Consider the following 13711-nt stretch of genomic DNA (forward strand, 5'->3'; position numbering starts at 1 on the left):
TTTTTTCACAGAAAGGGTGGTGGATGCTTGGAATGCCTCCCACGGGAGGTGGTGGAGATGAAAATGGTAACGGAATTCAAACATGCGTGGGATATGCACAAAGGAATCCTGTGCAGAAGGAATGGATCCTCAGAAGCTTAGCCGAAATTGGGTGGCGGAGCAGGTGGGAGGAAGAGGGGTTGGTGGTTGAGAGGCGAGGATAGTGGACAGCAGACTTATACGGTCTGTGCCAGAGCCGGTGATGCGAGGCGGGACTGGTGGTTGGGAGGCGGGAAATACTGCTGGGCAGACTTGTACGGTCTGTGCCCTGAATAAGGCAGGTATAAATCAAGGTAAGGTATACACATATGAGTTCGTCTTGTTGGGCAGACTGGATGGACCGTGCAGGTCTTTTTCTGCCGTCATCTACTATGTTACATGCTCTGGCCATGCTCCGAAACCACTAGGATTTTCAGGATTAACACAATAAACATGCATGAGATACATTTGCATATAGTGGGCCTTCAATGTACGCAGATTTTCAACTTGCATATTCAGAGGGGAAGTTATCAATGTGAGCTACTGTTCAGGTGGGCTATTTTACTACAAGTCGTGCTATTTTAGCACAGGGTCTCATTGCATAAAATAGGACCTTATGCAAAAATAGCACAATTTTATTTATTTATTTATTTATTAGGATTTATTTACCTCCTTTTTGAAGGAATTTATTGTGTACAACTTGTGGTTTATTGTAGATTTGATATATACCTAATCTGGCATGCGGGTCAAGGAAGTAAAATAACCCATTTTAACGGTAGCCCATATTCAGTGGTGTGCTGGAGCCGGCTCACACCGGCTCGCAAGAGCCAGTTGTTAAATTTTCTTCCGACTTGCAAGCCAGTTGTTAAAACGCGTGAGCCGGCTCTGGCTCTGGCTCTCCTCCCTCCCTCCGGATCCGGTCCCTCACCGACTCCTTGTCCTTCGAATTCTTTGGGGCAGGCAGTCTTGTCTGCCTGCTGCCAGCGCTGACTCTCCCCCGCTGCCGGTTCGCGCTTTAAAAATGGCCGCCGAGACTTCCAGAGGCGGCCTCGCGAGACTTCTGCTGAAGTCTCGGCTGCCATTTTGAAGTGCGATCTGGCAGCGGGGGAGAGTCAGCGCTGGCAGCAGGCAGGCAAGACTGTCTGCCCCGAAGAATTCAAAGGACAAGGAGTCGGTGAGGGACCGGATCCAGAGGGAGGGAGGAGAATTCGCTGAACAACTCTGGAGGGGGTGGCAGGGGAAAGAAGGGAGTCGCTGGACATGGGTGGATGGAGGAGAGAGAAGGGTCGCTGGGTATGGGTGCATGCAGGGCAGGAGAGAGGAGGGTCACTGGACATGGGTGATTGGAGGGCAGGGGAAAGGAGGGTCACTGGGTATGGGTGCATGCAGGGCAGGGGAGAGGAGGGTCGCTGGGTATGGGTGCATGCAGGGCAGGGGGAGAGAACGGTCGCTGGACATGGGTGGATGGAGGGCAGGGGAGAGGAGGGGAGAGAGAAGAAATGCTGGATATGGATGTAGGGGAGGGAAGAGTGAGGAAGGAGATGAGATGAGGGAAAAGGAAGAGAGGAGAAAAACTGCACATGGATGAAGAAAATAGGCAGAAGCTGGGGACCAGAAATGAAGAAGAAAGGAGGAAAGGAAAGAAATAAATGGAAAGGAAGCCCTGGAAACGGAGTTAAGAGGACAGATAGCAGCAGAATCGGATACTGGGCCAGCATGATCAGAAAAACAGTCACCAGACAACAAAGGTAGAAAAAAAATCATTTTAGTTTCATTATAGTGTTTGGAATATGTTCAATTTGAGAATCAGGTGTTCAAAATTAAAAGTTTATATTTATTTACTTATTTATGGCATTTTATCGCACATTAAACATGAATTAGATTGGAACCTGGGATCATTTAATTTTTTTTCCTGGAGTAATGCATTGCCACCGCCCCCCCCCCCCCCCCCCCACACACACACACACAGGCTCTCTCCCCGGCTATAGCCAGCTCTGCAATTTGGGGGGGGGCACAGAGGGGGCCGGGGAGAGAGCCTGTTGTTAAACATTTACCAGCACACCACTGCCCATAATGATAACTTTCTTCCTTATTGTGGTCAGGGCCGTGCCGATGCGGTAAGCGAGGTAAGCGCTGCAGGGGGGCGCCCACCTCTGGAGGGCGCCGCCGCGGTGCTTACCCTCGCCCCGGCCCAATCGTGGACTTCCCTGCTGCCCTCACAAGCGTAGCACTTTTGCGAGGCAGCTCAGGCTCTCCCTCCTTCCTTCCTTGGTTCCCGCTCTGGCTCCCCGATCAGCAGCCCCCCCGCCCCGCGTGTTTTAACCTTTACGCGATGTCAATCAATGAAGAACGCACAACAGACTCGTTTCCAGCTTCTCTCTTCACACAGTGTCCCGCCTTCAGCGTCAGCGATGATGCATTTCCTGTTCCCGCGAGGGCGGGACACTGTGTGAAGAGAGAAGCTGGAAGCGAGTCTGTTGTACGTTCTTCATTGATTGACATCGCTGCCACGTCGGAGAGTAAAGGTTAAAACACACGGGGGGGGGGGGGGGCTGCTGATCGGGGAGCCAGAGCGGGAACCAAGGAAGGAAGGAGGAAGAGCCAGAGCTGCCTTGCAAAAACGCTGCAGCCTGCCACATGTAGGGGGGAGGGCAGGGGAGAGGAGAATTGTTGGCCATGTATGGATGCAGGGCAGGGAGAGAGAAGAAATCACTGGACAGGAGGGGAGAGGGCAGAGCAGGGGAGATAATTGCTGACATGGATGGAGGGGAGGGCAGGGAAGAGAGGAGAATTGCTGGGCATAGATCGAGGGGACAGGGGAGAGAGGAAATTATCTGGAGATAAATGGAGGAGAGGGCACGGGAGAACGGAGAGTTCCTGGACATGGATGGATGGAGGGGAGGGCAAGGGAGAGAGGAGAATTCTGGACATGGATGATGGGAGATGGGAAGATGGGATCTGGAGATGGGAAGGCGGTAGAACAAGAGGACATGAAATGAGATTGAAGGGGGGCAGACTCAAAAAAGATGTCAGGAAGTATTTTTTCACGGAGAGGGTGGTGGATGCTTGGAATGCCCTCCCGCGGGAGGTGGTGGAGATGAAAACGGTAACGGAATTCAAACATGCGTGGGATATGCATAAAGGAATCCTGTGCAGAAGGAATGGATCCTCAGAAGCTTAGCCGAAATTGGGTGGCGGAGCAGGTGGGGGGAAGAGGGGTTGGTGGTTGAGAGGCGAGGATAGTGGACAGCAGACTTATACGGTCTGTGCCAGAGCCGGTGATGCGAGGCGGGACTGGTGGTTGGGAGGCGGGAAATACTGCTGGGCAGACTTATACGGTCTGTGCCCTGAAAAAGACAGGTACAAATTCAAGATAAACTCATATCTTGGGCAGACTAGATGGACCATGCAGGTCTTTTTCTGCCGTCATCTACTATGTTACTATGGATGGATGAATGGGGACAGGGGAGAGAGGAAATTTTCTGGAGATGGATGGAGGAGAGGGCAGGGGAGAACGGAGAGTTCCTGGACATGGATGGATGGATGGAGGGGAGGGCAAGGGAGAGAGGAGAATTCTGGACATGGATGGATGAATGGGGACAGGGGAGAGAGGAAATTTGCAGGATATGGGTGGATGGATGGAGGAGAGGGAAGGGGAGAATGGAGAGTTGTTGGACATGGATGGATGGAGGGGAGGGACGTCAGGAAGGAGATGCACATGGATGGAGGGGAGGGAAGAGAGGAGAAATGCTGGACATGGATGGAGTGGAGGGCAGGGAAGAGAGGAGAAATGTTGGACAAGGATGGGGGGGAAGGAAAGATAAAGGAAGGAGATGCACACGGATGGAGTGGAAGGGAGAGAGGAGAAATGCTGGACATGGATGGAGGGGAGAGAAGACAAAGGTTGTAGATGCACATGGATGGAGGGGAGGGGAGTGAGGAGAAATGCTTTATATGGATGGAGGGAAAATTGCTGAATTTAAAGGCTGGATTGGAACACTTTGAGGGCAGATGTTGAAACTGGAGAAAGGATAGGGTGGTAGACAGGACGCATAAGGACACAGAAAGATGGTGGACATGGTGAGAGAAAAAAATATCAAATGGAAAGAAGACACTGGGACCAAAGCTAATAGAAAAACTAAATGCTCTGACAGCAAAGGTAGAAAACATTTTTTATTCAAAATTTATTAATTGGAATATGTCAGCTTTTGGAAATGTACATCTGTGATATTTTGCATGTAAGTTTCAATGTTTCTAGTATTGCTGCATGCTGAGTCTGACTTCTTCTATTTTGCCTTCATATCTGTTAAGCCATGTGTTTTTCATGTGTGATCAAGATGCAGTATTCTGCTAGCGTGAAGTATTTGCAGCCCTTTTTGTTTTATTTTGGTTTCACTAGGTTGTGTACTGGTGTTTTAGAGCCCGGTGTAATTATAGTGCTGCCTTTCCACACATAAAGGTTGTAGCTCGTCCTGTCCTTGGAATTAGTGCTGTTATGGTTTGGTAAGGCTATGAGTGTGTTTTGCACAAGTTTGTATATAGTGTTGTGCAGTGGAGAGATTGTGTGTTGGCCTTACTGAGGTGGCACCAAAACACCAGAAAGGGTGTACAGCGTAAATCATGACACACTACCTCTTGAAGGATCTACATATGGTCGTTAATAAAAGGAGCTCATTGTGAACACTAGCCACCCTAAAAGGGTGTTTTTTGGCTCTACACGTATCATGATATTATGATCCCTTGTTTCATATTGTTGACGGTCTGCATGTTCCATATGGTGGTATATTGGTGTATTAGGGTCTTCCCAGTGTAATATTTATGGTACAGTAAGGTTCTGAGTGTGTTTTTGCACAAAGTTGTGCATAGTGTTTTGCAGTTGAGCGATTGTGTTTAGTATATGCTTTGAGCAACCACTTTATTCTTTGACATATGATACATATCTAATATCTAAATTTAATAAAAGGTATTAACTGTGACTTTTATTTTTACTTATTTTTTTTCTGTGTGTTGTCAAACACTTATGGAGGTAAGCTCTGCCCCTGGCCCACCCCTAACCCCGCCCCCTTTAGCCTCCCCAAACAGTTGGGCCACCGACCGCCTATGGCAGGCATGGATGGGAGGGCATGGATGGGAAGGCAGAGAGGCATGGATGGGAGGGCAGCAGCAGGGCCCAGGGAGAGGACAAATTGCTGGAAGGGGAGGGGAGAGAGGAGGATTGCTAGCTATGGATGCAGCAGGGAAGGGCAGAGAGGAACAAGGATGGACATGGGGGCCCAGGGAGAGTACAATTTGCTGGAGGGGAGGGGAGAGAGGAGGATTGCTGGCTATGGATGGAGGAGGGAAGGGCAGAGAGGGACAAGAATGGACATGGATGGGAGGGCAGGACCCAGGGAGAGAGAAGAAATTGCTGGAAATGGATATAGAGCAAGAAATGAAGAAGAAAGGAGGAAAGTAAAGAAATAAATGGAAAGGAAGCCCTGGAAATGGAGTTAAGAGGACAGATAGCAGCAGACTCAGATACTGGGCCAGCATGTTCGGAAAAAGAAAGTCACCAGACAACAAAGGTAGAAAAAAATAATTTTATTTTCATTTTAGCGTTTGGAATATGTCCACTTTGAGAATTTACATCTGCTATCTTATTTTGCAATGTATAGCAATTTGTTTCTAAGAATATTGCTGACAATTCCTGTCAGTGTGGCAAGTGGTGAGCGATCATTTTCGCGGGGGGGGGGGGGAGGGGGGGCGCCAACTGATAGTCTGCAGGGGGGCGCCAGAGACCCTAGGCACGGCCCTGATTGTGGTAATCCTAAAACCTGACAAGCTGTGCCTCTAGGAGTAGGTTGCAAAGCAATGCACTACAGGAAGTCAATTTGAAGAAAGAGCTCTTGGTGGTGATTTTCTCCTTGAATACTAATCAAGAGAATCCAGCTCTTTACAGAGCAGGTTTTAGCACCTGGAAGGTTAATGATACCAACCAGGAGGTCACATTTGAAGTCACTCTTTTTGTGCCCTTCTCCTCCATTGCTAACTTCTGGCTTTGTGCTTTCCATCTTGTTGCATTCCACATCAAATAAACTTCCTGTGTTGTGCACGTTTTTTGAGGTTACTTTCAGATCTTAACCCCTACATCTCCTGATCATAGCTTTGTTGTTGTTGTTTTTGTAACCATGTTCTTCATAAACTACCTTCCCAAAGAAGGTGATTTTCAAAGGCATTTCCATGCATAAAATAGGGGCATATTTACAGAAATAAACTTTGTAAAAATTGCTTTAAGGACATAAGAACATAAGCATTGCCATACTGGTAGACTGAAAATCCATCAAGCCCAGTATCCCGTTTCCAACAGTGGCCAATCCAGCTCACAAGTACCTGGCACGATCTCAAAAGAGTAAAACAGATTTTATGCTGCTTATCATAGAAACAAGCAGTGGATTTTCCCAAGTCCATCTTAATAATGGCTTATGGGCTTTTCTTTTAGGAGAGTATCCAAACCTTTTTTAAAACCCTGCTAAGTTAACTTCTCTGGCAACAAATTCCAGAGTTTAATAACTCATTGAGTGAAGAAATATTTTCTCTGATTTGTTTTAAATGTACTACTCAGTAGCTTCATTGCATGCCCCTAGTCCTAGTATATTTGGAAAGAATAAACTAGCAATTCATGTCTACCCATTCCACTCCACTCAGTATTTTATAAATCTCTATCATATCTCCCCTCAGCCATCTCTTCTCCAAGCTAAAGGGTCCTTGCATCTTTAGCCTGTTCTCATAGGGAAGTCGCCCCATCCCCTTTATCAATTTTGTTGCTCTTCTCTGTACCTTTTCTAATTTCACTATATTTTTTCTGGATGCAGTGATCAGAATTGCACACAATATTTGAGATGCAGTCGTACCATGGAGGGATACAAAGGCATTATAATATTTTCATTTTTGTTTTCTATTCCCTTCCTAATGATTTCTAACATTCTATTTGCTTTCTTAGCTGCCAATGCACACTGAGCAGAGGGTTTCAACATATTATCAACAAATACCCTTAGATCCTTTTCCTGGGTGGTGATTCCTAGTGTGGAACCTTGCATCACGTAGCTATAGTTTGGGTTCCTCTTTCCTACATACATCATTTTGCACTTGCTCACATTAAATCTCATCTGCCATTTGGATGTCCAGACTCCCAGTCTCCTAAGGTCCTCCTGTACTTATCTGTACACACAATTATTCACATAATTTTATGCATAGAGAGAAGAGACATAGGTATGACAGATACGGTCTTACAATCGTTCTTATTCTGTTCTCTGGCAGGCCTCAAACTCTCAGACACATTCCCTACCATGTGGAGAACCGCAAGTGCCACGCTTGCTCCCACTCTCTTTAATATCTTTATATCAATACTCCTCACTCTAATACAATCTCTTGATTTATCACCATATGTTGAGCTGACAATAGCCAGATCCTTACTACCTTAGACCATAACTCCTTCTCTACTATCTCTACCCTAAATTCCAAATTAGATCTCATCTCTGATTGGTTGCTATCCCATAAGCTTAATCCTGATAAGACTCAAGGTGTTCTTTTCTCTTGGAAGGGTGACCCCCCCCCCCCCCCCCAAACCAGTTATTCCCATCAACATTGCTGGATTTAGTGTTGTCCTTCAGCCTACAATTAAGTCCTAGGTGTTATTCTAGGTCAAACCCTTACCATCCAACCTCAGATCTCTGTTATTATTCATGCCTGTTTCTTCAAGCTTCATATGCTTTATTCTGTCAGATACTTTTCTCTCAGGAGGCACTCCAGGCACTCACACACTCTTCTGTAATTAGTAAGTTGGACAACTGTAATGCTCTACTAAATGGTACTTGTATTTCGGGCATCCGTCATCTCCAGATTGTACAAAATATAGCAGTTAAGGTCCTCACTAACTCCCAAAAATACGACCTATGCCAGGAGCACTGGCTCCCAGTCACTCATCACATTACATATTGTTGTTAAATGTGTGTTCCTCTCTCCCCCCCCCCCCCCCCCCCCCCACCTTCTTTGTCTATTTCTTTCCTGTCATGAGTTGTAGTTTTTTTCCTTCCAAATTTTATTACATTGTGAACCGCTCAGATGGTACTTCCCAGAGCGGTATATCAAGCTCACAATAGACTTGGAAATGTAGGTATTCATAGGGGTTGGGACAGGGTTAGCAATTTGCACATGCATCTGCATCTTCATAAATATGCATGTAAGTTTAAGTATAAAAGCCAACTTGTGTGCATACTTTTCCTGAGTCAACTCCCCTTTGACGAGTGTAAATTATCCAACTAAAAAGTACAAGTTCATACAACAAGACAGTGTAGACCATAAAGAAAGTGTGCAGAATGAATTGAATGGTATAAACATACAACAGAGGTGAAACATTTCTTTATCAGACAAGAAAGCACCTAGAATCCACTTCTATGTCTCTAACATCAACTTACTACTAAGAACTCCACACACATCCTAGCAGGTGTGTTGAGCTAAGAAGAGATGACCAGTCTTAAATGGTAATACTTGAATCTGTCCCTTAGAACAGAGTGGATCCTATCGGAAAAAACACATTATTTGCTGTGGTAGTCAAAAATTATCTAGATATTCAGTGCCACTATCCGGATAGTGGCCAGTGATAAATATCCAGATAAGATGGTCAGCGTTACAACATACCAAGATATTGTCATTATTCAGTCTGCTATCTGGACAGCTTATCTGGATAATTGAGGACAGCTTTTCATCTGTATTGACACTATGGGCTGGATTCTATATAAAGTGCAGGAAGTGACGCACATTAAATTGTGCATGCAGCCAATTTATGCACGCTACTCAATTGAGTAACAAGCCAATTAGTAATTGGCTGACAACCAATTATCACTAATTGTTAATAATTGGGATTTCCGTGTGCTTATTTTTAGGCATATTCTAAAAAGAAGCACTTGTAAATTCCAACACACATAGCTGAAAATGGCATGGCGATGGAAGAAGTGTAGGGTTGTTGGCGGCATCAATCAAATTTATGCACATTGTTACAGAATTCAGGGGATCATGCATACATTTAGGCATGGATATTTACACCAGGTTTTCAGTGGCGTAAATGGCCACTGCACCTAAATCTATAAACCTCGTCTTACTGTAGACAGAGTTTGTAGAATAGCGCTACTCACATTATTCCGACATGCCTACATTTTAGATACCATGTCATGAATCTGACCTTATCTGAATAAGTTTTAAAACTGCTCTAGCTCCACCTATGCTCTGCCCCGGCACTATCCACGTAGGAGGCAGGGCATCTCATGGCCACCCTGATGCCACACAATGAGAGCCTATTCCATAACAATATCTGGGCACCCAGATTCCATTATAGAATGCTAGTGCAATCTAGCATGGGTGTGCCTATCATTTACATGTCCGCAGTTACCCTGGCTACACACCTGGCATAAGTGCAGGTGGCTGTGGAGCTCATTTAAAATGTCTAAAAAGTGGCATAAAGCAGCATTTGGACATTTTTCTCACAAAAACATCCAAATTAATACTTTCAAAACCAGTTTTTAGACATTTTTTCTATGAAGTCCATCACAAGTGTGTTCAAAACACAAGGGGGCATGTTAGGGAGGTGTTAAGGGCGGGATTTGGGCATTCCTAAGACTTGGACGCTTTACAGTCATAATGGAACAAAACAAAACTGTCCAGAAATAAAACTAAGATGTTTTGAGCTAGACCTATTTTTATAACAAATAAGGCACAAAAGAGTGCCCTAAATGACCAGATGACCACCACTGGAAGGAATCAGGGGTGGCCTCTTAATACTCTCCAGTGGTCATTGACCCCCCCCCCAAAAAAAAAAATGTGAATGCAAATATGACTTCCCAGCCCCTATGACAGCTTCAGAAGTTAAAGCCAGGTCTATGAAAGCAGCATGCAGATCCGTGGAGCACTGTTGGCAGGGTTGCGGTTAAGCGGCTTTTCGGGAACGGCTGCGGGGAATTTTCGAATTGCGTGGGTTGCGGGGATTTGGGCGGGTTTTCGAGCGGCCGCGGTGTGGGATTGGGTGGGTTTTCGCGGCCGCCGATTGGCCGGTTTTCCCGCTGCCGGGGCTTCTATTGGTCCAATTTGGTCCAATAGAAGCCTTTCAGGGGCGGGGTTGACGTCAGGGGTGACATCGGGGGCGTGGCTAGTGATGCGGGAGGCGGGGTTAGTGATGCAGGGGGCGGGGATTGGCTGTGGGCGGTTTTTGGGCGGGTTTACGGCTGGTTTTGGGCTGGGAAAATTTTTCCCAGCTGGCAACCCTGCCGTGGAGTAGTATAGTGGTCAGTGCAGTGCAACATGAAGTGGGGGACCCAGGTCCCTATCTTCCTCTACCTGTCACATTTGTGGTGGAAACTGTGAGCCCTTAGAGAATAAGGCAGTTAGTGTAAGGATATCCAGAGGCATTATTGAAAAAACATCTCTGAATATCCCTTTCAACACTGCCAGAAAATATGGTAAAAGCAGTTAGCTTAGCCAGGTTTTAAAAAGGTTTGGATAACTTCAGTCTATAAGCCATTATTAAAATGGACTTGGGGAAAATCCATTGCTTATTTCTAGGATAAGCAGCAGAAAATATATATTACTGTTTTGGGATCTTGCCAGGTACTTGTAACCTGGATTGGCCACTGTTTTAAACAGGATGCTGGGCTTGATGGACCTTCGGTCTGTCCCAACATGGCAATGCTTATGTTCTTATGTTCTCTGCACTATTATCAGATACTGTAAGTGCTTTCAACCTGACAATTTTAACATGTGTTGTAACTTCAACTGAAATAATAGAAGAACACTGATGTGAAAGGAAATCTCTAAAAGCATCTTACCCAAAAGATGATGAAGTACCAACCCATCGAAAATATCTTCCTCAAGACTTTTTACCACTATATGCTCTTGTTTTAATGTTGAATTGATCCATTCTATTAGGAACTGAAGGAAGAAAACAACTAATGATTTTAGTGGCAGTGGCATTTAATGCATTTGTTTAAAAGCATGCTGATCATAACAGTCCCAGTATGAAGTGGATCAGACTCATCACAGATTATTCCTATGGATGCCCAGTGGGAGACAACCCAAAAAGCACGAAGGCAAGCGGTCTGTAAGGTCCAGAACAGCAAACAAGAAAAGCAGACCCACATGTTGAAAAAAACATTTATCAAGTGCAGATACATAAAAATAGCATACAACTTATCTCTGTGTGCCCAACAAGGCCATATTTTGACCTATCAAGGGCTGCGTCAGGGGCTTAACATAACACTGTAACATAAATACATACATAGTAACATAGTAACATAGTAAATGAAGGCAGAAAAAGACCTGCATGGTCCATCCAGTCTGCCCAACAAGATAAACTCATATGTGCTACTTTTTGTGTATACCCTACTTTGATTTGTACCTGTCCTCTTCAGGGCACAGACCGTATAAGTCTGCCTAGCAGTATCCCCGCCTTCCAACCACCAGCCCCGCCTCCCACCACCAGCTCTGGCACAGACCGTATAAGTCTGCCCAGCACTATCCCCGCCTCCCGCCACCGGCTCTGCCACCCAATTTCGGCTAAGCTCCTTAGGATTCATTCCTTCTGAACAGGATTCCTTTATGTTTATCCCACGCGTGTTTGAATTCTGTTACCGGTTTCATTTCCACCACCTCCCGCGAGAGGGCATTCCAAGCATCCACTACTCTCTCCGTGAAAAAATACTTCCTGACATTTTTCTTGAGTCTGCCCCCTTCAATCTCATTTCATGTCCTCTCGTTCTACCACCTTCGCACCTCCGGAAAAGGTTCATTTGCGGATTAATACTTTTCAAATATTTGAACGTCTGTATCATATCACCCCTGTTTCTCCTTTCTTCCAGAGTATACATGTTCAGGTCATCAAGTCTCTCCTCATACGTCTTGTAACGCAAATCCCTTACCATTCTCGTAGCTTTTCTTTGCACCACTTCAATTCTTTTTACATCCTTCGCAAGGTACGGCCTCTAAAACTGAACACAATACTCTAGGTGGGGCCTCACCAACGACTTATACAGGGACATGAACACCTCCTTTCTTCTGCTGGTCACACCTCTCTCTATACAGCCTAACAACCTTCTAGCTACGGCCACAACAGGCATGGACGCTGTTCAAAAATATCATCCTGGAGGCCCAGGCCAAACATATTCCGCGAATTACAAAAGAAAGACGGAAGTCCAAAAGACAGCCGGCATGGTTGAAAAGTGAGGTGAAGGAAGCTATTAGGGCTAAAAGAAACGCTTTCAGAAAATGGAAGAAGGAACCGTCTGAAAATAACAAGAAGCAGCATAAGGAGTGTCAAAGCAAATGCAAGGCGCAGATAAAGAAGGCCAAGAGGGATTACGAAAAAAAGATAGCATTAGAGGCAAAAAAACATAGTAAAACATTTTTTCGGTATATTAAAAGCAGGAAGCCAGCAAAAGAATCGGTTGGGCCGCTGGATGACCAAGGGGTAAAAGGGGCGATCAAGGAAGATAAAGACGTAGCGGAGAGATTGAATGAATTCTTTGCTTCGGTCTTCACCGAGGAAGATTTGGGTGGGATACCGGTGTCAGAAATGGTATTTCAAGCGGATGAGTCAGAGAAACTTACTAACTTCACGGTAAACCTGGAGGATGTAGTGGGGCAGTTCAGCAAACTGAAGAGTAGCAAATCTCCTGGACTGGATGGTATTCATCCTAGAGTACTGATAGAACTGAAAAATGAGCTTGTGGAGCTACTGTTAGTGATATGCAATTTATCCTTAAAATCGAGCGTGGTACCAGAAGATTGGAGGGTGGCCAATGTAACGCCGATTTTTTAAAAAGGTTCCAGGGGAGAGCCAGGACATAGTAACATAACATAGTAACATACATACATAAAAGGCCATCAGATAATATAAGAAAGCTACAATTTAATACCCCTTTCAGGCTAGCTTCTACATACGGCATCATAAAAATCGATGCTGAAAAAAAATACACCTAGGCGTATTCTATAAACCATGCCAAACATTAGGTACGGTTTATAGAATTATGCCTAAGGGCCATCCACATGACTAAATCTAGTAACAGGAATTTACACTAAATAAAACTTGGTGTAAATGCCAGCGGCCCATAATCCACCTATTCCATGCCCATGGCCACACCCTCTTTTGGCAACACGCATTAGAATTTATGTGCATCACTTTATAGATTACTCTTAGAATCTGGGGGTAAATGTGTGAAACCACAAACCAATAGCAACCCAATCAAAGGTTGGGAATGTAACGCACTTTTTTGTACCTATGAATGAGTTGCTGTTGTTTTTAGTTGTTTCATACATTTCGGGCCAGATTCTATATATGGCACCTGAAAAATCTGTGTGGGAAACATTTCTGCCTAAGCATAGTCTATTAGCGGTGCCTAAATTTAGGTAAGGTATATAGAATATACTTAGTTGGTATCCTACTGCCTAAAACTATGTGCCTCCATTTACACCAATGAAAATGTGGCGTAAATCCCAATGTGTAGATTTAGGTGCAGAGGGCCATATTCTATATCAGTGTGCATAAATTTTGGAAAGCTTACGAAATGCCCATTTCCCCGCCTATAACCACACCCCTTTTTGCCTGCAAACATTAAAATTTAGGCATAGTGCGTTACAGAATGCGCTTAGGGAGTTCTGCATGTAAATTCTA

The 13711-nt window shown here is 45.1% G+C and overlaps 1 protein-coding gene across 2 annotated transcripts in view; it reads right to left on the reverse strand.

The window, feature by feature from the left end:
- The window catches only part of PARVG (parvin gamma), a 263533-nt gene that overhangs the window by 152588 nt on the left and 97234 nt on the right, over positions 1-13711 (reverse strand). For both annotated transcript variants that reach the window (XM_030215420.1, XM_030215419.1), the window contains exon 4: positions 10872-10974. In XM_030215420.1, coding sequence (XP_030071280.1) covers positions 10872-10974 — 103 coding nt within the window. The remainder of the gene's footprint in view (positions 1-10871; positions 10975-13711) is intronic.

This window comes from Microcaecilia unicolor, chromosome 9, assembly GCF_901765095.1.
Source record: "Microcaecilia unicolor chromosome 9, aMicUni1.1, whole genome shotgun sequence".
Classification (NCBI taxonomy): Eukaryota; Metazoa; Chordata; class Amphibia; order Gymnophiona; family Siphonopidae; genus Microcaecilia; species Microcaecilia unicolor.